At 37.0% G+C, this 21311-nt stretch overlaps 1 protein-coding gene and 1 pseudogene across 3 annotated transcripts in view; one reads left to right on the top strand and one right to left on the bottom strand.

Moving 5' to 3' along the window:
• Positions 1-18397, bottom strand: part of RPRD1A (regulation of nuclear pre-mRNA domain containing 1A) — an 86774-nt gene extending 68377 nt beyond the window's left edge. Inside the window, exon 1 of one of the 3 annotated variants that reach the window (XM_070627569.1) lies at positions 18056-18397. In XM_070627569.1, coding sequence (XP_070483670.1) covers positions 18056-18206 — 151 coding nt within the window. In that variant the 5' untranslated portion in view covers positions 18207-18397. The remainder of the gene's footprint in view (positions 1-18055) is intronic. The other 2 variants (XM_070627567.1, XM_070627568.1) reach the window with 2 other exon arrangements.
• A 2116-nt stretch (positions 18398-20513) lies between these two features.
• LOC139084965 (U6 spliceosomal RNA) lies at positions 20514-20613 on the top strand (annotated as a pseudogene).
• The last annotated feature ends 698 nt before the right edge of the window (positions 20614-21311 follow it).

The following is a 21311-nucleotide window of genomic DNA, read 5'->3' on the forward strand; positions in this document are numbered from 1 at the left end:
AAAGCATTCATGGTGTCTATCCATCTAAGAACAGTTCTCAAATGGTCTCAGGACCCCTTCATACTCTTACAAATTATAAAGAACTCCAAAGAGCTTTTGCCACGCAGATTATTATCTACCAATAATTACCTTACTAGAAATTAAAACAGGAATTTTTAAAATATGTATTCGTTCATTTAAAAACAGTAATAAAAAATCATTACATGTTAAAATATAATATTTGTTTAAAAAATATATTTCCAAATTTAAAAAAAAAGTGAGAAGAATCATACTGTTTTATACTTTTGCATTTCTCCGGCTCAAGAGACTACAGCTGGATTCTCGTGTCTGCTTCCCTATTAAATATATCATGATATGTTGTTTTGGTGGAAGTAATGAGAAAAAGCAGGCCTCACCCATATGGTTGGTAAAAGTATTTTAATAGCCTTTACAGATAATTTGGATACTCTTCTTTGAAACTACACAAAACCAACAAGTTGTAGTTCTTCAAAGATTCTAGATTGTAATAAGAAATCTGAAAACATATCAATAAACTTTTTAAAACTGTTACATTAAAATCCTTTAGTCTATCACGCTCTTTGAATGTATCTTTCACTCATGCATAATTTTGTAACATCATGCATTGGTCTTTTGAAAATACTGGTTTGCTGAGTTTCGCAGACATTCTAACTGTTTTAAGTAACATTTCATTAGGCAGTATCAAAAATCACATTTGTAAATATTACTCATTTCATGGGAAAAGTGTTTAAAGTATTGGGAAGTCATCAGGCTCATGGTAGCACATGCAAGTTTTCCAATATTCTAATTTTTCCTTGAAAACTTGAATTTTGTAATAGGCAACAAACTGTTGGTTGTCTTCCTTGACAAAACAGGCTCTCTAAATTCATTTTAGAAAAAGCATCTGCTGAATACCCACGTCTGAACAACCAGTTTCTCTGTCAGTTGTTTTTTCAAATAAAAATAGTTTAGCTCACAACTCAGTCACACAGGCATATTTACTCCAGAATGTTCAGTACATAGTACTTTATGTATACTTCCCATTTTGTCACAGATTAATAAAAAGCTGTGCACTTACATCTAACATTATACTCAATAACAAAAGACTAAAAGCTTTTCCCCTGAGATCAGGAACAAGAGAAGAATGTCTTCTTTCACCGCTTTTATTCAACACAGTATTAGAAGTTCTAGCCATGGCAACTGGGCAAGAAAAAGAAATAAAAGGCACCCAAATCAGAAAGGAAATGGTAAAATTATCTTTTCACAGACATCATCATCTTACTTGCAGCAAACCCTAAAGATTTCACCAAAAAAGTGGTTAGAGCTAATAAATGAATTCAGCAAAGTTGCAGGATACAAAATCAACTAAAAAATCAGTTACATGTCTATAAGTTAACAATGAACAATCCAAAAAGGAAACTAAGAAAACAATTTCATTTACAATTATATCAAAAAGAATAAAATACTTAGGAATAAATTTAACCAAGGAGGTGTTAAGACCTGTACACTGAAAACTACAGAACACTGTTGAAAGAAGACATATACTGAAACACATCCCATGTTCATGGATTGGAAGACTTAACAATGTTAAGATAACACTACTCAAAGTGACCTACACAAGAAATGCAATCCCTATCAAACTCCTAACAGCATTTTTGCAGAAACAGAAAAACTCATCCTAAAAGTCATATAGATTCTCAGGTGATCCCATATAGCCAAAACAATCTTAAAAAAGAAAATTAAAAGTTGGAAGACTTAATACTTCCTGATCTCAAAACTTACTAGAAAACTACAGTAATCAGAATAGTATGGTACAGGTATAAGGACAGACTTATAGACCAATGGAATAGAGACCCCAGAAATAAACCCTTGCATATACAGTCATCACTAATCATTATGGAAATGGAAATTACAACCACAAGCAGATCCCACTCCACACCACTATGATGGTTTTCAAAACAAAACAAAAATAACAGGCACTGGAGGATGTGCAGAAATTGCAACCCTGGTGCACTGCACATGGGAATGTAAAATGGTGCAACCACTGTGGAAAACAGTACAGCGGTTCCTCAAAAAACTAAACATAGAATTACCACATGATTCAGCAATTCCACTTCTGGGTATGTCTCAAAAGAACTGAAGAAGGGACTCAAGCCAATACTTGTACACCCACGTTCGCAGCAGCATTATTCATAACAGTCAAAAGGTAGAAGCAACCCTAGTGTCATTAACAAATCAATAAATAAAATGTGGTGCAGGCATACCTAATTTTATTGCAATTCACTTTATTGCACTTCACAGATACTGGTTTTTTTTAAACAAATGGAAGGTGACAACCCTGTGAGCAAGTCTATTGGTGCCATTTTTCTAACAGTATTTGCCCACTTTGTGTCTGTGTCACATTTTGGTAATTCTCAAAATATTTCAAAAGTTTTCATTACAAGCATGTGCTGCATTAACAATGTTTCTGTCAATGACAGACTGCATAGACGATGGTGCCTAAGATGAGTACCATGTAGCCCAGGTATGTAGTAGGCTATACCTCCACATTTGTGTAAATGCACTCTATGATGTTTCCATAATGACAAACTCGCCTAACAATACATTTCTCAGAATGTATCCCCATCGTTAAGTGACATACGATGTATTATTATATTTGATATTGTCATCTGTAATCAGTGATCTTTGATATTACTACACTAATTGTCTTGGGGAACCATGAACTGTGCCCATATAAGACTGTGAACTTAATCGATAAATGGCATGTGTTCTGACTGCTCCACCGACGGGCTGTTCCCCTGTGTGTGTGTCTCTCTCTCCTCAGGCCTCTCTATTCCCTGAGACACAACAATACTGAAATTAGGCCAATTAATAACCTTACAATGGCCTCTACGTGTTCAAGTGAAAGGAATAGCCATATGTCTCTCACCTTAAATCAAAAGCAAGAAATGATTAAGCTTAGTGAGCAAGGCAAGCAGAAAGCCAAGATAGGCCAAAAGTTAGGCCTCTTGAGCCAAAAAATTAGCCAAGTCATGAATGCAAAGGAAAAGTTCTTGAAGGAAAGAAAAAGTGCTACTCCAGTGAATACACAAATGGTAAGAAAGTGAAATAGTCTTACTGCTGATATGGAGAAAGTTTTAGTAGTGTGGATAGAACATCAAACCAGTCACAACATTCTCTTTAGTCAAAGCCTAATTCAGAACAAGGCCCTAACTCTCTTCAGTTTCATGAAGGCTGAGAGAGGTGAGGAAGCTGCAGAAGAAAAGTTTGAAGCTAGCAGAGGTTGGTTCATGAGGTTTGAGAAGCTCTCTCTGTAATATAAAAGTACAAGGAGAAGTAGCAAGTGCTGAGTAGAAGCCACAGCAAGTTATCCAGAAGCTCTAGCTAAGATAGTTAATGAAGGTAGTTACACTAAACAAGAGATTTTCAATGTAGATGAAACATATATTGGAAGAAGATGCCATCTAGGACTTCCACAGCTAGAGAGAAGTCAAGGACTGGCTTCAAAGCTTCAAAGGACAGGCTGACTCACCTGATAGGGGCTAACGCAACTGGTGACCTTAAGTTGAAACCAATACTCATTTATCATTCTGAAAATCCTGGGGCTCTGAAGAATTACGTTAAATCTACTCTGCCGGTGCTCTACAAATGAAACAACAAAGCCTGGACAACAGCATATCTGTTTACAACACGGTTGACAGAATACCTTAAGCCCACTGTTGAGACCTGCTGCTCAGAAAAAGAGATTGCTTTCCAAATATTACTGCACACTGGCAATGCACCTGGTCACCCAAGAACTCTGATGGAGATGTACAACAAGATATTGTTTTCATGCCTGCTAACACATCTGTTCTGCAGCCCATGGACCAAAGAGTATTTTTAACTTTCAAGTCTCATTACTAAAGAAACACATTTCATAAGGCTATAGTTGCCACAGACAGTGATTCCTCTGATGGGTCTGGGCAAAGTAAACTGAAAATCTGGAAAGGATTCACCATTCTAGATGCCATTAAGAACATTTGTGATTTGTGGGAAAAGGTCAAAACATCAACATTAACAAGAGTTTGGAACAAGTTGATTCCAACCCTCATGGATGACTTTGAAGGATTCAAGACTTCAATGGAGGAAGTAACTGCAGATGTGGTGGAAACAGCAAAAGAAATAGAATTAGAAGCGGAGTCTGAAGATGTAATTGAATTGCTGCAATCTGATGGTAAAACATTAATGGATGAAGAGCTGTTTCTTATGAGATGGAATCTACTCCTGGGGAAGATACTATGAAGATTGTGGAAATGACAACAAAGGACTTAGAATATTACACAAACTTAGTTGATAAAGCAGTGGTGGCATTTGAGAGGACTGACTCCAATTTTGAAAGAAGTTCTACTGTGGGTACAATGTTATCAAACACCACCAAATGCTACAGAGAAATCATTCGTGAAAGGAAGAGTCAGCAGATTCCACAAACTTCACTGTCGTACTTTTAACAAACTGCCATGTCCACCCCAACATTTGGCAACCACCACCTGGATCAATGAGCAGCCATCAACATCAAGGCAAGACCCCCCACCAGCAAAAAGATTATGACTCACTGAAGGCTCATGTGATGGTTTGCATTTTTTAGCAATAAAGTATTTTTTAATCAAGGACTGTACATTTTCTTTTTAGACATAATGCTATTGCACACTTAATAGTCTACAGTATATTGTAAACGTAATTTTTATATGCGCCGGGAAACCAAAAAATTCGTGTGACTCACTTTATTGTGATATCCACTTTACTGTGGGGGTTTGGAACATAACCCACAATCTCCCTGAGGCAATGCCTGTATACACATACAATGGAGTATTATTCAGCCTTAAAAAGGAAAGAAGTTCTGACACATGCTACAACATGGATGAACTTTGAAGACTTTATGCTAAGTCAAATAAGCCAGTCATAGAAAAGCAAACTTTATGATTTTACTTATATGAGTTACACAGAGTAGTCAAATTCACAGACAGAAAGCAGAAGAGTGGTTGCCACGGGCTAGGAGAGGAGAGAATGAGGAGTTACTGTTTAATGGGTATACAGAGGTTCAGTTTAGGAAAATGAAAAAAGTTCTGGAGATAAGAGGTGATGATGGTTGTAAAACAATGTGAAATAGACTTAATGTCACTGAACTGTATACTTAAAAAGTGATTAAAATTGTAAATTTATATTATATATAGTTTACCACAAAAAAGAAAAAAAAGACTTTATGTACATCTTACCACAATGAAAAAATACACACCCACACACAAAAAAAGACACGCACTCAAGGGTCAAGATTTAAAAAAATTAGTGATCCAAACTGCTCTGATGAGCACAGTGAGGAAAGTGATATATTTTTAGCTGTGAGTGTGTGGTGTGAAAAATACAAAGACGACTGGGACAGTGCGGTGCCTCTGCTTGGAGTAATGATTAGGCACTACTAGTTTTCACTCACCTTTGCATTCACACCATCAAAGCTCATGTCAACACAGTGAAAAGGAGGAAAAATGTCTTAGTAGAATTATGAAAATAATTTTTACCTTGTGGACCCATACATACCCTAAAATAGTCTTGGTCATCCACTCAGGGGAATGTGCTGACCACACTTTAAGAACTACTTTTCTAAGAATGGATAAATATGAGAGGAGCAGAAAAATATGACAGACTAAATAAGCTGGAAATTTTTCAAGTCTTTCTCAATCAGGGAAATGTTTATAACTAGAGTTCATTCTTTGCCTTAAGATGTCAGAAGTTCCTAAATCAGGCCCTATCTTTAAAAGGTCCTATCTTTAAAAGAAATAGCAAAACATCCTGCAATACTCCTTCCAACTCTTAAAAGTCTCAGATTCTACATAATTTCCAATATTCATTCAATAACTCACTGAGTATCTACTGAATGCTAGGTTGTGAGGGAACAAAGAAATAGGCTCACTCCTCCAGTAGTAAGAAACTCAATACCATTAAAATACAGTATGACAAATGCTATAATAATAGCAGTAAAAAGTACTCAGGAGGTGATACCACAGAACATGTCAGAGTAGGGAGAACAAGCATATTTGAAGAAAGAAAAAGAATGAAGAAAACTGAACAAAGCATAGGGACCTGTGGAACACCACCAAGATGACGGACACACACATTATAGGAGTCCCAGAAGGAGAAGAAAAGGGTGCATAGAGAGTATCTGAAGAAATATGGCCAAAACTCCCCAAATTTTGGTGAAAACATGAATTTACAAATCCAAGAAGGTCAAGTAGGATAAACCCAGAGATCCACCCCAAGACACATAATCAAACTGTCAAAAGTGGAAGAGAGCAGTTTACACCAGAGCTTGGAGGCTTGGGGAACAGAGTAGAAATATGAAAACAGAAGAGTATATAAAAGCACATAGACACATAAAAGTGCAAGGTATTTATATCATTTTTCTATTGAGAGAAAATTCACAGAACATAAAATCAACCATGTTAAAGTGTATATTTCAGGGGTATTTAGTACATTCATAAGGTTGTGCGACCATCATTTGTATTTAGTTCCAAAACATTTCTGTCACCCCCAAACCTGACCTTATACCCATTAAGCAGTCATTCACTCCTCATTCCTCCTTTCCCCTAGTCCCTGACAACCACTTTCTGTCTTTGTGGATTTACCTATTCTAGATATTTCATATAAATGGATTCAAAGAATATGTGACATTTGTGCCTGGCTTCTTTCACTTCACATGTTTCTGAGGTTCATCTACCTTGTAGCAAGCATCAGTACTTCATTCCTTTTTATGGGTGAATTAATATTCCACTGCATTGATATACCACATAAATCCATTCATCCACTGAGAGACACTCAAGTGGTTTCCACCTTTTTGGTATTGGGCATAGCACTGCTATGGGCATTCCTGTAAAGTATTTGTTTGCATAATTGCTTTCAATTCTTTTGAATATATACGTAAGAGTGGAATTACTGGGTCATATAGTAATTCTATGTTAACATTAGTAAGGAGGACAACTGGTTGTTGAATGAGACTAGACACAACTGGGAGGCTACTGCAAGAGTGCTAGTGAAAGATGAGAACCTGAGCAGTGGGATGGGAAAGGAGATATTGCTAAAATTGCAATAAAAAAGCTGAAGGTGAGGCATGTACAGAGGGGTCAAGACAACCTTGAACTTCTGAGCTTAGGCAACTGGTAGACAGTAATGCCTTTCACTTAAATAGGAAAGACAGGAAGAGCTACAGTTTGGGACAGGAGTGGGGAAAGATGACATAAAGGGTTACTTTATGCTAGTTGCATTTGAGGTTCTCAAGAAATACCATTCAGTAACATTGAGACTGGGGCTAAAAAAGAGGATTATTGAATCCTCAGCATATGGCAGAAAGTAGAAATAACATCTAAAGCATCAAATTATAAATACATAAAATGAAATTACTTTTTAACCATTAAGGGTTTTCTGCCACAAGCTAGTTATAGCATATCAACTGCATTTTAAAAATTCTAAAACCATAACTTATTTGGATTAAATCCACAATAAATATTAGTTGATTTACTAATTAAACTGTAGTAAACCCAGATGAAGTGCTATAATACTCAGGGTTCTCCTGAGAAACAGAACCAATAAGGTAGGTATGTGTGTGTGTAAACATATAAAAAGATTACAGTATTATAAGGAACTGGCTCATGTGGTTATAGAGGCCGACAAGTCTCAAGATCTGCAGTCAGCAAGCTGGAGACCAAGCAGAGCTGATGGTGTAGTTTCACTCCAAAATCCAGCAGGGTCAAGACCCAGGAAGAGCTCATGTTTCAGTTTGAGGCCAAAGGCAGAGAAGAAGGCAGTCCAGCAGCAAGATCATTCCGTCTTACTCACAAGAGGGTCAGCCTTTTTGTTCTATTCAGCCCTTCAACTGAGTGGATGAGCCCCACCCACATTAGGGAGGGCAAGCAATCTGCTTTACTCAGTCTACAGATTCAAATGATAAATTTCAGCCAGAAACACCTTCACAGACATACCCAGAATACTGTGTGACCAAATACCTAGCCACCTCATGACCCAGTCAAGTTGCAACATAAAATTAACCATCACAAGTGCTGTTCAAGATGATAACTCATGATACTCTACTATGAAAACTGAATTTTTTGATAGTTCAAAGAAAACATGGATCTTGATTACCCAAATTTCACTTGTTTTAAAGAATAGTCTATAAAATAGAACAGTACACATTATGATTTGTGCAAATACTAAAGAGACAACGACAGTGTGTTGAATTAAATAAGGTTTTTTAAACAGAATTCGTTTTCTTGAAGCAGAACGATAGTCCCTGAGATAGACCAAAGTGCGCCATCACAAAAATCAACCAATGCAAACCATTTTCCCAATTTACAAAAAAAATTTGATGCAAACCTTTTCAGTTTTAAATCTTTCTGCATAATGTAACTTAATCCTTTGACACTTCCTTCTATTAGCCTGTACTAGAATTATGTAAGATGCATTAAAATTAGACAGTCATTTTGAACTTAAATATGCATTTCATGGCAGTCTTTATGGAGCTTTACAAAGCATCATGAACACCCGGAAAGTTTGAGAATCACTTATTTAAACAATTACAATAAATACATTTAGAATAAAATTGTCCAGTTCTCAGCCTAAGAAGATTCACCATTATAAAAATGTGAGTTCTTTTTAAGCTAATGAACAAATTGAAGTAATAACTCCAAAAATACCAAAATGTTTTCTTCCTATAAATGACAAGCTGATTTTAGCACTTATAAGGGGAAAAAAGAAGAATGTGCAAAAAAAGAAGAGTAATTTGCAGTGGGCAAGGTAGGAACTGGGGGTAGATGTCCTACCAAATATGAAAACATAAGAGTGACAGTGGTACATGAGTAGACAGACAGACCAATGGAAGAGAATGACAGTCTAGAAATACGCTAAACACATAAGAAAACTTAATATACGATGAAAGAGACATTTCAAACGGGTGGGGGTAAAAATGAACTTAAAAAAAACAGTGTGCTACACTAAGGTTTATCACTTCTATCAGGGTCTTTTAAATCATCAGCTGAAACCATTAAGAAAATATCTAGAATATTTAGTAACACAAATTAATATTCATAAATTGTAAAAGAAAAAGCTGACACATCCTAAAGTTCATAAATAGAGTGACGGTTATATAAATTTTGGTGCATCCATAAAACGGAATATAATGCAGCCCTTTTTTAAAAGGATACAAACATCTAATATACAAATACTTTTGACATGAAAGGTTGAAATGAAAAAAAGCAGAGCACAGAGAAGTCTATATAATACTCTACCATTTGTCTAAACAAGAAAGAGAGAAACTATAACATGAGTATATGACTGTATATGCATAGAAAATTCTAGAAGAATCCATACACTGGTAACAGATTGATTCTGGGTAGGGAAAATGAATGGGTAGGGAAAGGAATGGGAAAGAGCCTTACTCCTCTCTTTATAATCTTTTTTGCCTTTTGAATTTTGTACCTATGTGCATGTTATTACCTACTGAAATATGTATTTACTAAATATACTTGGAAACGTAAGTTCAAGCATTTAACATAAGCATGGCAAACTTTTTTCTTAACTTCTCCATTATTATAGATACAAGGGACTAAGGAAAAGCCATAAAAAGAGATATAAAAAGAAGAATCCCTGACAGCAGCCAAGAGTTATGCCAGAGAACCAAAAACACAGATGACAGCAAGGTGACTAAATAAATAATTCATCATTATAATCTTCTCAATGCATTTTTACAAAGATTAAAAACACCTTAAATCACTTAAAGTTCTTTGCAGACATAAAACATTAAAAGTTTAGGGGCCAGCCACGTGGCCAAGTGGTTAAGCTTCGCACACTCCGCTTCGGTGGCCCAGAGTTTTGCTGGTTCGGATCCTGGGCGCCACATGGCACTGCTCGTCAGGCCACGCTGAGGCAGCGTCCCACATGCCACAACTAGAAGGACCCACAACTAAAAAATATACAACTATGTACTGGGGGCATTTGGGGAGAAAAAGCAGGAAAAAAAAAGTTTATCTAAAATGTTTATTATCCTGCCCAGTTCCAAAAAGGAGTTATGAACTGAAATGTTTTACTTAAAATGTCAAATAACATTTGTTCTACATAAGATCACATCCAAATTGACTAAAGCTTTGTACAGCTCCTAGTAAATTCTACTCATACTTCGAATCTCAAATCAAAAAAGTCTTCCTTGATTGCTTATACTAGGCTAGTTTCCCAGTTATATTTCTCCTTTGTATCACTGTGCAGTTACTGGTTTAGTAGAAACCATTTCCCTGACTGATATGCAAGCTCCATGAAGACAGCCAAGTGTCTCTTATGTGCTGAATCATCCTTGATCCAGCAAGAAAAGGAGCTCAATAGGTATTTGCTGAATAAAGGAAACCAATAGGAGAAAGTTTTACTTATACATTTTCAATGAAAAATTCATTTTATTCAGGGGGGCTGTCCCAGGCCAAGTAGTTAAGTTTGCCCACTCTGCTTCAGCGGCCCAGGGTTTCACCGGTTGGATCCTGGGCATGGACCAGTCATCAGGCCACGCTGAGGTGGCATCCCACACAGCACACCCAGAAGGATCACAACTACAACATACAACTATGTACTGGGGGGGCTTCAGGGAGAAGAAGGGAAAAAAAAAAAAAGATTGGCAACACATGTTAGCTCAGGTGCCAATCTTTTAAAAAAAAAAAGTTATTCAAAAATACACCTATAAAATTATGGATTATCGTATTATGTTTATGTAGGAGCACACCTTTATTTTTATTAGAAATTTAAGAGTAATTTTCTTAAATTAAGTTTTGCAGCAGCAAAAACAGTATCAAATCAATAGTTTTTTTGTTTTTTTTTTTTAAAGATTTTATTTTTTCCTTTTTCTCCCCAAAGCCCCCCAGTACATAGTTGTAGATTCTTCATTGTGGGTCCTTCTAGTTGTGGCATGTGGGACGCTGCCTCAGCGTGGCTTGACGAGCAGTGCCATGTCCGAACCCAGGATTCGAACCAACGAAACACTGGGCCGCCTGCAGCGGAGCACGCGAACTTAACCACTCGGCCACGGGGCCAGCCCCAAATCAATAGTTTTTTTAAAACGCTTTATGCGTCACAGGAAAGAGAATCTAAAGAAAATTACATTATAGGCCAAAGGGAAATTTCATAAATTCAGTTTAAATTCACATTGAGTAGGAATTAATATTTTGGAGGGAAGATGTCTGCTTAAGGCAAAGCAATGTGCCCTAGCCTCTTGCTCTAATTACCAATTTATAGGAAATGATCTAGTTCTCAATATACGGTCTGTGGATCCCAGAGGGTCCTCAAGAACCTTTCACATGGTTCATGAAGAACTATTTTCACATAATACTAAGACATTATTTGCCTTTTTCACACTCGTTCTCTTAGACGTGTACAGTGGTATATTCCAGAAGTCATGTGTTATATAATACAGCAAGACTAAATGCAGAGGCAGACACAAGAATCCAGCTGTCTTCAATTAAGACAGATATAAACATGTAAAACAATCACTTTTTTCTCTAACATTTTTAGAAAAGTTATTTTTCATTAAAAATGTTATTTTATGTTAACATGAAACTGATTTAGTATTATTTTAAAATAAATAATTACTAAATATTTTTAAATGTTTTAATTTCTAATATAACTACCAATAGATCTAACCCACATAAATGAAAGATCTGGGGTCCTTAACAATTTTTAAGAGAGTAAAGGAATCCTTAAATCATACAGTGAGAATCCATGGTCTACCCTGTGAGAATTTCCATGGTACAATCAATTTGGCTTTTCCAAAGAATAAATTTAAAATAAAAGACAGAGAGAATCTATAGATGTAATGGACTTAAGGAATATAATAATCAAATGCAATGAATGAACTTTACTCAGATCCTGATTCAAACAAACGGTTAAAAAAAAAAAATGCAAGGGGCCTGCCCAGTGGCCAAGTGGTTAAGTTCTCACGCTCTGCTTTGGTAGCCCAGGGTTTCACTGGTTCAGATGCCGGGCGTGGACATGGCACCACTCACCAGGCCATGCTGAGGCAGCGTCCCACACAGCACAAGCAGAAGGATGTACAACTAGAAACACAACTATGTACTGGGGGGCTTTGGGGAGAAAAAGAAGAAAAAAAATAATAAATAAAAAGACTGGCAACAGATGTTAGCTTAGGTGCCAATCTCAAAAAAAAAAAAAAAGTGAGACAGTCAAGGAAACAAATACTGGCTGGATATTTGATGATATTTTAAGAAATTAACTTTTTTTATATTGTTGACAAAGAATGTAACTGTGGAAGCTGGCTGATGACTACATGGGAGTTCATAAAACTCATGCAGTTTGAGAACATCAAATCCTTTTAAGTGTAAGAACTTACAAAATATAAACACTAACTTACTCATTCAATTCTAACTCTAAAACAGAAACAAATAACAGTATCAGACAATATAAAAGCCACTGAATTGTCAATTCAAAATAGGATCTCTTCATTTTCAGGATTTATATTGCTACATCTTTTTAAAGCAAACGAAAAATGTTCTTTGCCTTTTCTATTTTCTAAAGCCAAATAAATTAGAGCCTCTAAGAATACACAGTACTTATTTTAGCACCTCTTAGAAATCTAAAGCCGTATTCATGAACTTAAATATTAATTCAACATATTTAAGAACTTTCATGAAAGGCAATTTGCTGGGGTTATGGAGGCTAAAAATTGAAAAAAGAAAACAATCACGTAAAGGAACCCATTATCTACTTCATAACCAACCCATAACCCCCCAATCCATAATACAATATAAAGTGATAATTGGTTCCTGAAAGATTTCTAATACAGTTTATTGATAACAAAGTACTGATTTTAACAAATGATTACATATAGAAGGAAAAGCTAAACTTTAAATAATCTAATATTTTAATTGTTGCCAATTTTGGGAAAAACAGTAACAAGCATTCAAGGGCTGAACATTCCCAGGTTTGGTTCTTCACATCCCAAGCTATTTCTCGCCTCAGCACCTTCACATATTCCCAGTGGCTGAATGCCCCCTCCTTGCTTATGGAATAGCTAGCTCAGAGAGGACTTTTACCAAAGGCCACCTTACAGAGATGATTTCCCTCAACATCTTAACTACCTAATGGGCTTAATACAGAATTTACATTTACAATTTTCTTGTTTATTGTTTGCCCTCCCCATGAGACTACAAGTTCTATGAGGACAGGGACAAACTTTCTTTTTTTCTTTTTTTTTTAATTGAAATATATTTGACATACAAAAGTTCTGTTTTCTCTATCACTGGAATATCCAATGCCTGACACATGGAAGATAATAAATACAGGGTGAATTAATACACTCTAAAGGGCTGAGGCAATTAAGATTTTTTTAAGACTCAAGTATGAATAACATACAAAAGGTTGATGTAAAGAAGTCAATTAACTAGACTAGTGAAGGCAATGACTCTAATCAACTGCAAAGAACTTCTTCCTCTCTTGTTTTCTACAACTCTTGCAGAGATGTTTTTGCTGTTGTGTTTGTGTGTAGAAAAGAGCCAAAATGTGGGTTTTTTTGTAAATTCTGGTACATTCATGGTCAGTATTTCTACAGCAATGAATGTAACATATAATTTAACTAAGAGTGTATATTAATAGTTCTATAATTTAGTCCAGTACTGAGTCATTTAGAGTTTAAAACAATCACCTTCAAAAGACACTATTGGGGCCAGCCCTATGGCCAAGTGGTTAAGTTCTTGTGCTCCACTGCAGTGGCCCAGGGTTTTGCCAGTTCGGATCCTGGGCGCAGACATGGCACTGCTCATGAAGCCACGCTGGGGCAGCATCCCACATGCCACAACTAGAAGAACCCACAACTAAAAATACACAACTATGTACCGGGGGGCTTTGGGGAGAAAAAGGAAGAATAAAATCTTAAAAAAAAAAAAAGACACTATTAAGAAAATGAAAAGACAACTTACTGAATGGGACAAAATATTTGCAAATCATGGTTCTGATAAGGGACTCACATCTACAATACATAAAGAACACTTACAATCTGATAATAAAAAGATAACCCAATTTAAAAATGGGCAAGGATTTGAATAGACATTTCTCCAAAGATGACATACAAATGGTCAAGCAGCATATGAGAATATGCTAAACATCATTAGTCATCAAGGACATGCAAATCAAAACCACCATGAGATACCATTTTACACCCAATTAGGTGGCTATACTCAAAAAGATAATAACAAGTGTTGACACAGATGTAGATACACTGGATCCTCACACATTGCTGTTAGGAACGTCTAATGATGTAACTGTGGAGAAGTATATCAGTTCCTCAAAAGGTTAAATGCAGAGTTCTTATATGACCTAGCAATTCCACTCTTAGATATATAGCCAAGGAAAATGAAAACACATCCACACAAAAACTTGTACACAAATGTTCACAGCAGCATTATTCATAATAGTCAAAAAATGGAAACAACCTAAATGTCTATCAACTGATGAACAGATAAATTCATACAATGGACTATTTGGCCACACAAAAGAATGAAGTACTGATAGATGCTACAACATGGATAAGCCTGGAAAACATTATGCTAACGAAAGGAAGCCCATCACAAAAGACCACATATCACATGATTCCATTTAACAAAATACTAAGAATAGGCAAATCTATAGAGATAAAGTAAATTATCTTTAATTTATGGGTTGATGCCAGGGGTGGGGGATTGGGGAATGGTGGCTAACAGGCTTGGAGTTACTTTTCGGGTGATGACGACATTCTAAAGTTGTTTATGGTGATGGTTTTACAACTATATGATATACCTAAAACCACTGAACTGTACACTTTAAATGGGTGAACTGTATGGTATGTTAATTATTTCTCAATAAAGCCGTTAGAAAACAAAAATAAAATGGTCACTTATGTTTTTGGTTATACTCTATTGCATTTATTAAGGAAATTATAGCTACTTTGGTCTTCACAAAGGCCTTGGGGTATATCCCTCCAAATAGAAGTTCTCCGTCTTTAAAGGAGACAAAGGTAGAAAAAGAGAGGAAATCTTCAGAACTGAATGATAAACAAGTCTGACACATCATTTTACCTACACCTACATCCTTATATTTTGAACAGTTATTTTTCCTACTGTCACATTTTCATCTTCTTTAAACTCTTCAAGAAAGTAAAGAATGCCTCACAATAGAGAACGTTCAATCAATTTTCCTTAGTTTATTTCTTGATTTCTCTATTTCAAATTTGATCAATTCTTTTCATAAATACTTATTTTGCAGAGGTAATGTGAAGATTCAAGATCTCAGAGGAAGACGGCTAACACAATGCCTGGTGCTCAGTAAATTACTATCATTATCATTATGATACATAAGACAGAAGATTCTCAAGTTGATGAGCAAAACTGCAGAGAGGGGGGACACAAAGGCTATGCCTTACAAACGCACAGTCATGTGTCAAGAAAAGGGAAACCCCTGGCAGAATTTAATCCCAGACCAAAGTGACAATTGGAGCAGGAGCATGATCATCACTACCATTATTACTACCATTACTATCATCACCCAACACCACCCTCCTCCTAATTTATGTATATGCCTTTAATTTCTTCTAATTATGAAGCACTTAAACATATGGAAACCCCAAACCCATCGAATAGCACATCTCATCATTTTCTCACATTTGTATCAATTTTTTAAAAAAAATATATGAAATATAAGATAACACAGATCCACTTTCATTTCCTCTCTCCCTCAGAATATGGTGTTAATCATTACTATGGACATTTCAACTGTAATCACAGGTTATCTGTAAACAATATTATTGTTTCGCGTGTTTTAAAACTTTACCAAATAGTATATTGGTCTGTACCTTGCTTTCTTAGCTCAGCATTTTGCTTGCTGCTTTTTAATTCAGTTGTGTTGTTTCATGTAGCTCTAGTTCACTCGTGAAAGCTGCTGGACATTATTATATTGTATGAATAGTCATGCCTACCTTAACCACAGGGATATGTTCTGAGAAACATGTCGTTAGATGACTTGATCATTCTGTGAACATCACAGTGTACTTACAGAAAACCTAGATGGTATAGTCTACTACACACCTAGACTATATGGTACTAATCTTAGGGACCATCGTCATATACGGAGTCCATTACTGACTGAAATATCATTATGCAGCACATGACTGTATCACAATATATTTTATGCAGCACAACTGTATCACAATATATTTGTCCAAATTCTAACCAATGAGATGTTCAAACTGTTTCTAATTTTGTCATTAAGAGGCTGCAATAAACATAATTCCTTGAGCAAAGGTACTAGTTTCTAGAAATATTCCTGGAAGAACTGCTGGGTCAACGGATATATACCTTCAACTCCATTAGAGGTTGCTAAGTCGATCTTCTTACACTCCAACCAGCAGTGTAAGAGAGCGCCTGTTTCTCTTCATCTTCACCAATTCTTAGTATTGTCATACTTTTCAATTTTGCAGACTAAAAGGTATAAAGTGGTACCTCATTGGTTTTTTTTTCCTAATTAGTAAGATTAAGTATAATTTATTAGCCTTTCAAGTTTCCTCTCATGTGAAATACGTTTAACAGTATTGCCATTTTTCTATTCATTTGTGGAGGTTCTTAAGATAGTCCGGGTATCAATCCTTTATTGATTATATGTGTTTCTAAATGCTCTTTCCAAAAAAAAGTATAAATCTGTTGCTGATTTTGAAATCTAGTGAGGTCTACAAGCAAAGATAATTCCTGCCTTCTCAAAGTTCACAGCTATTTTGCAGACGTTTATATCTCTTTCTCAAACCTTTTTGGCTACTCACAGAAGACGAATTCCTCTTTGAGAGCCAATACATATACACTTACATATGAACTGAAAAAGGAGGCTCTAAATCCATTTCTTCTAAGTGATCAACCACAAGCAAATACATAAGAAAAGGACAGTTTGTCTCCATTCTACATAGCCAATGCTACATTTTGGCTCTCATATTAATACGTTATATAGCTTTTACATGGGTCAGTAAACAAGCACCTACTTTGAATAATAACAGTTTGTTAAAGCCCCTAATTAGTAAATAACCATTATATCGATACATCAGGATGTCTAAAACAACAATGAAGAGTGCCCACTCTCTCTATCCAATGAATTAAGGTACAAACCCAGACTAAGCAAATGAAATTTCTTTATTTTCAGTCTCACTAACATACAATCAGTTCTTACAGATAAAGCTGATTTGCAGAAGTGAAATGATTCTGGATATTTTAGTGACAGCAGATTACTGCTCAAAAAAGTTAACATCATTTACAGGAGCACAATCGAATGTTTTGCAAAATAAAGACGCTGCCCTAGAGGCATATAATCACACAGCAAGAAAGGACCTTAAATCACTTACTCGAACTCCCTCACTTTCAGGTGAGGAAAATGCAATCCGGAAATTAAGCAATTTGCCCAATCCAGGTCTTCTAAAATCTACAAATTCAGGGTTCTTTCCATTGCATCACGCAGCTTCTTCTTTTAGACTCCCCAGTTTTAAAGCTCTGATTCCTCTATTAATCTTACAATTACAAGATCGAGTTGATGTGTTATAGAAATGATGGAGGTAAACTCACACCAATCTTTTCCTTTCCACGTCTCTACCCTTTCCCTCTCCATCCTCCATTATAATCTACGGAATGAAAAAAAAATTGCCTGAATTTCTGGCTCTAATTAGGTGCAGAGTCCTGAGCCCCTGGCTACTGTTTCTGTGTTAAATCAATAGAAGTGTTTTTTTTAAATCTTCCATTCCTTTATTCTACATTATCTACTAAGCGCCGACTTTGCAGGAAGCGCAGTGCACACGGCTCCTCCTAGCCCGCGGACCACCAACGCCAGGAGGCCGGGGGCGCCAGGTAGAAGGATACCAGGCAGCGGGGAGCTGGGATCGCAGGGGAGTGAGGCTCCCGAGGCGCGTGGTGGGGGTGGGTCTTAGGGGCGCTAGGGAACAGGCCGGGTGGCGGGGAGCAGCCGAGAGGCGCGGGCGACTCACCTTTACGCAGCTCCCGCTCCCACACTGTGACGATGGGCCGCGAGTGCTTGCGGTGGTGGATGAGCCACAGGGACAAGGTCTGCACGCTCTGCTGCGAGTTGCTCAACTCCGACAGCTTCTTCTCCAGCGCCGCCTCAGAGAAGGCGGACATCCCTCCGACACCGCGTTCACGCCGTTCCACGCGGTGGGGCCAAGGGGAGGAGAGTTTCGCCGCCCTCGCCGCGGCCTCGCCCCCTCACCCCACCCTTCCCCACTGCTGCTGCTACATCCAAGACTGGCCGCAAACCAGCAAGATGGCGTCCGGCCTGCAGTGACGTCACGGCCGGCCAACGCCCCGCCCCCGGAAGAAGCGGGGCCGGGAGGCGGGTCCCCCGAGCGGAAGGGGCGGTGCCGAAACTAACGCAAGGGAGGCGGACGCGGGTGTGTCTGGGCCGGGCTCTGGCGCCCGGCGGGAAACGGTTGTTGGGCCTAGAACCCAACTGGGGGCAAACTCTCTGGCAAGAGAGGAGTGATTCAAAACGTCGACATAGGCGTGAAAATTGGTACAGCCACTTTGAAAGACTATTACATTTTAAAATACACCTTCCCCGTGACTCTGCAGTTTCACTAATTGCTGTCAATGATAGTGAAACACCAGCATGTTTGCGTAAGGAACTGTATGCTGGTTGTTCTGTGCAGGGCAGTAACATTGAGAAGTTAGGACGTTCACAGCAGGTAAATGGCTAAATTAATTGTGATACATCCATATTGCAGAATACATGCAGCAGTTTAAAAGATGAACAAATCCAAGATATTGTGGATTTGGGGTTTTTTTAAGTTGCAGAAGGAGAAGTACAGTATAGCATTTAAGTGTATATTTTATATGAATTCATAACTTGGTAAATGCATGACAAAAGCTCTGGAAGAATACACACTATATTAAGACTGGTGTCAGGGAGAGGATCAGAATTGGAGCCCTTAAGCTGTGTCTGTATTGTTTTCATTTTTACAAGAACATATTAATGTATTATTACATGATTAAAAATTAACTTCAGAAATCTCATAATTAATCTAGCACATTTTAACATTATACGTTTCTTAATTATGAGAGTTCACAAAGGAAATAAAAATATGTACACCGTCAGTCTAAATATCAGTACAAGAAATTTCAAAAAAGATACATAAGAAATCACAGGAATTCCTAAGCCATCTTTTAAGAAGCACTGTTCAAGAACTTTGCACCAGGCAGGCATTAAATATATTTATTTGTTTGATTATAAGTATAGTTTATATTTCCCATTTTTAATGTCACTACAGCTTGAGGGTCAGACACCTCAGAGGTGAGGTAACTCTCCTTTCTCTTCCTCTCACTCCAATATCTATTCCTGTCTTTATGTTCCTTTCTTTTTCCATTGCACATTCTTTTGTTTATCCAATCCTCTTAGTCTAGTTTTTAACCTTAACTTAGTCTGCCTTTAACCTGTCTTCCAAGACCTAAGTGTATCTTCAGCACTATTCCCTTCCTTGAACCCTGCAGCCACAAAAAATTGCTACATATCATCTACCAAATGATGTCTTCACCTGAGGTTCCAACTCTTCCCACTCCCTTCTTCTGTTTCTCAGTTCTACCCGAACTTAAAAACCACCTTAAATTCCGCTTTCTTTTCTTTCCCAACTGGTCCAATGCATGCAAGAAGTTCCTTCCTGTGTCATTTACTGACTTGGATGCCTTATTTAGCACTTACTACTAGTCTACGCTATTTATAATTTTATATATATATTCTGTCTCCAACTAGATTTTACTCTCAGTGACTCAGCCAAAGTAACAATTCTCCTGTTTTTCTTGGTACTCAGTCTTATTTGGCTGCTCTTGCTCTGGACTCCCACAGTATTCTGTACATGAGTGTACCATGGTTTTCCATATCAGGCTGTTAGATCTATATTTATTGACATTGTTACTTATTTCTGTGTTTTCAAAATAGTGATTGTAGCTGTTTATGCCCTTAGATAATTATGAATTATTTTCATATCTGTGTCCTCTGACTATGCTTCTTGATTTTGTCTTCCCAAATTCAGAGTTCAAATTCAGAATTATGCATTTTTCCCATAAACTGTCTTTGGCTTTCCCAAAATGGCCACCAAGTAACAAAAACACGTGCTCCTTCAACTTAAAAAGGAAGGCTACCACAAGAAAAGACTATAGACCAATATTGCTTATGAATATGGATGTAAAAATTCTTTACAAAATTCTAGCAAACTAAACCCAGCATCTTATTAAGAGGATTATACATCATGACCAAGTGGGATTTATCCCAGGAATGCAAGGGTGGTTCAAATACAAAAATCAATCCATATAATACGCTATATTAATAGAACAAAGAAAAAACACACACAACTGTCTCAGTTGATGCAAAAAAAAATTTTGACAAAATCCAGCACCCTTTCATGATTAAAAAAAAAACGTTGTGCTCACTTCATCAGTACATATACTAAAAAAAAAAATTGGAACGATACAGAGAAGATTAGCATGGTCCCTATGCAAGGATGACATGCAAATTCGTGAAGGATTCCATATTTACAAACAAACAAACAAACAAACAAACAAACATCAAAGTAGGAATAGAAGGGCACTTTTTTTTTTTAAGATTGGCACCTGAGCTAACAACTGTGGCTAATCTTTTTTTTTTTTTTTTCTGCTTTGTCTCCCCAAATCCCCCCAGTACATAGTTGTATATCTTAGTTGCAGGTCCTTCTAGTTGTGGCATGTGGGTCACCACCTCAACGTGGCCTGACGAGCGGTGCCATGTCCACACCCGGGATCAGAATGGGCAAAACCCTGGGCCACTGCAGCGTAACGTGAACTTAATCACTCAGCCACAGGGACGGCCCCAGAAGGGCACTTTCTTAATTTAATAAAAGACATGTATGGAAAACCGCACAGCTAACATCACACTCAATTATAAAGACTGAAAGCTTTCCTCCTAAGATTAGGAACAAGACAAGGATATGTACTTTTGCCACTTCTCTTCAGCATTATCCTGGAAGTTCTAGTCATAACAATTAATCAAGAAAAAGAAATATAAGTTATCCAAATTGGAAAGGAGGCAGTAAAATTATGTGTATTTGCAGGAGACATGATCTTATATAGAGAAAATCCTAAGGAATCCACAAAGAAGCTATTAGAGCTAATAAAATAATTTGGCAAAATTACAAGATACCAGATTGAATACAAAAGTCACTTGTATTTTGATACACTAGCAATGAATAATTTGAAAAT

This window comes from Equus przewalskii, chromosome 7 (assembly GCF_037783145.1).
Source record: "Equus przewalskii isolate Varuska chromosome 7, EquPr2, whole genome shotgun sequence".
NCBI classification, from domain to species: Eukaryota; Metazoa; Chordata; class Mammalia; order Perissodactyla; family Equidae; genus Equus; species Equus przewalskii.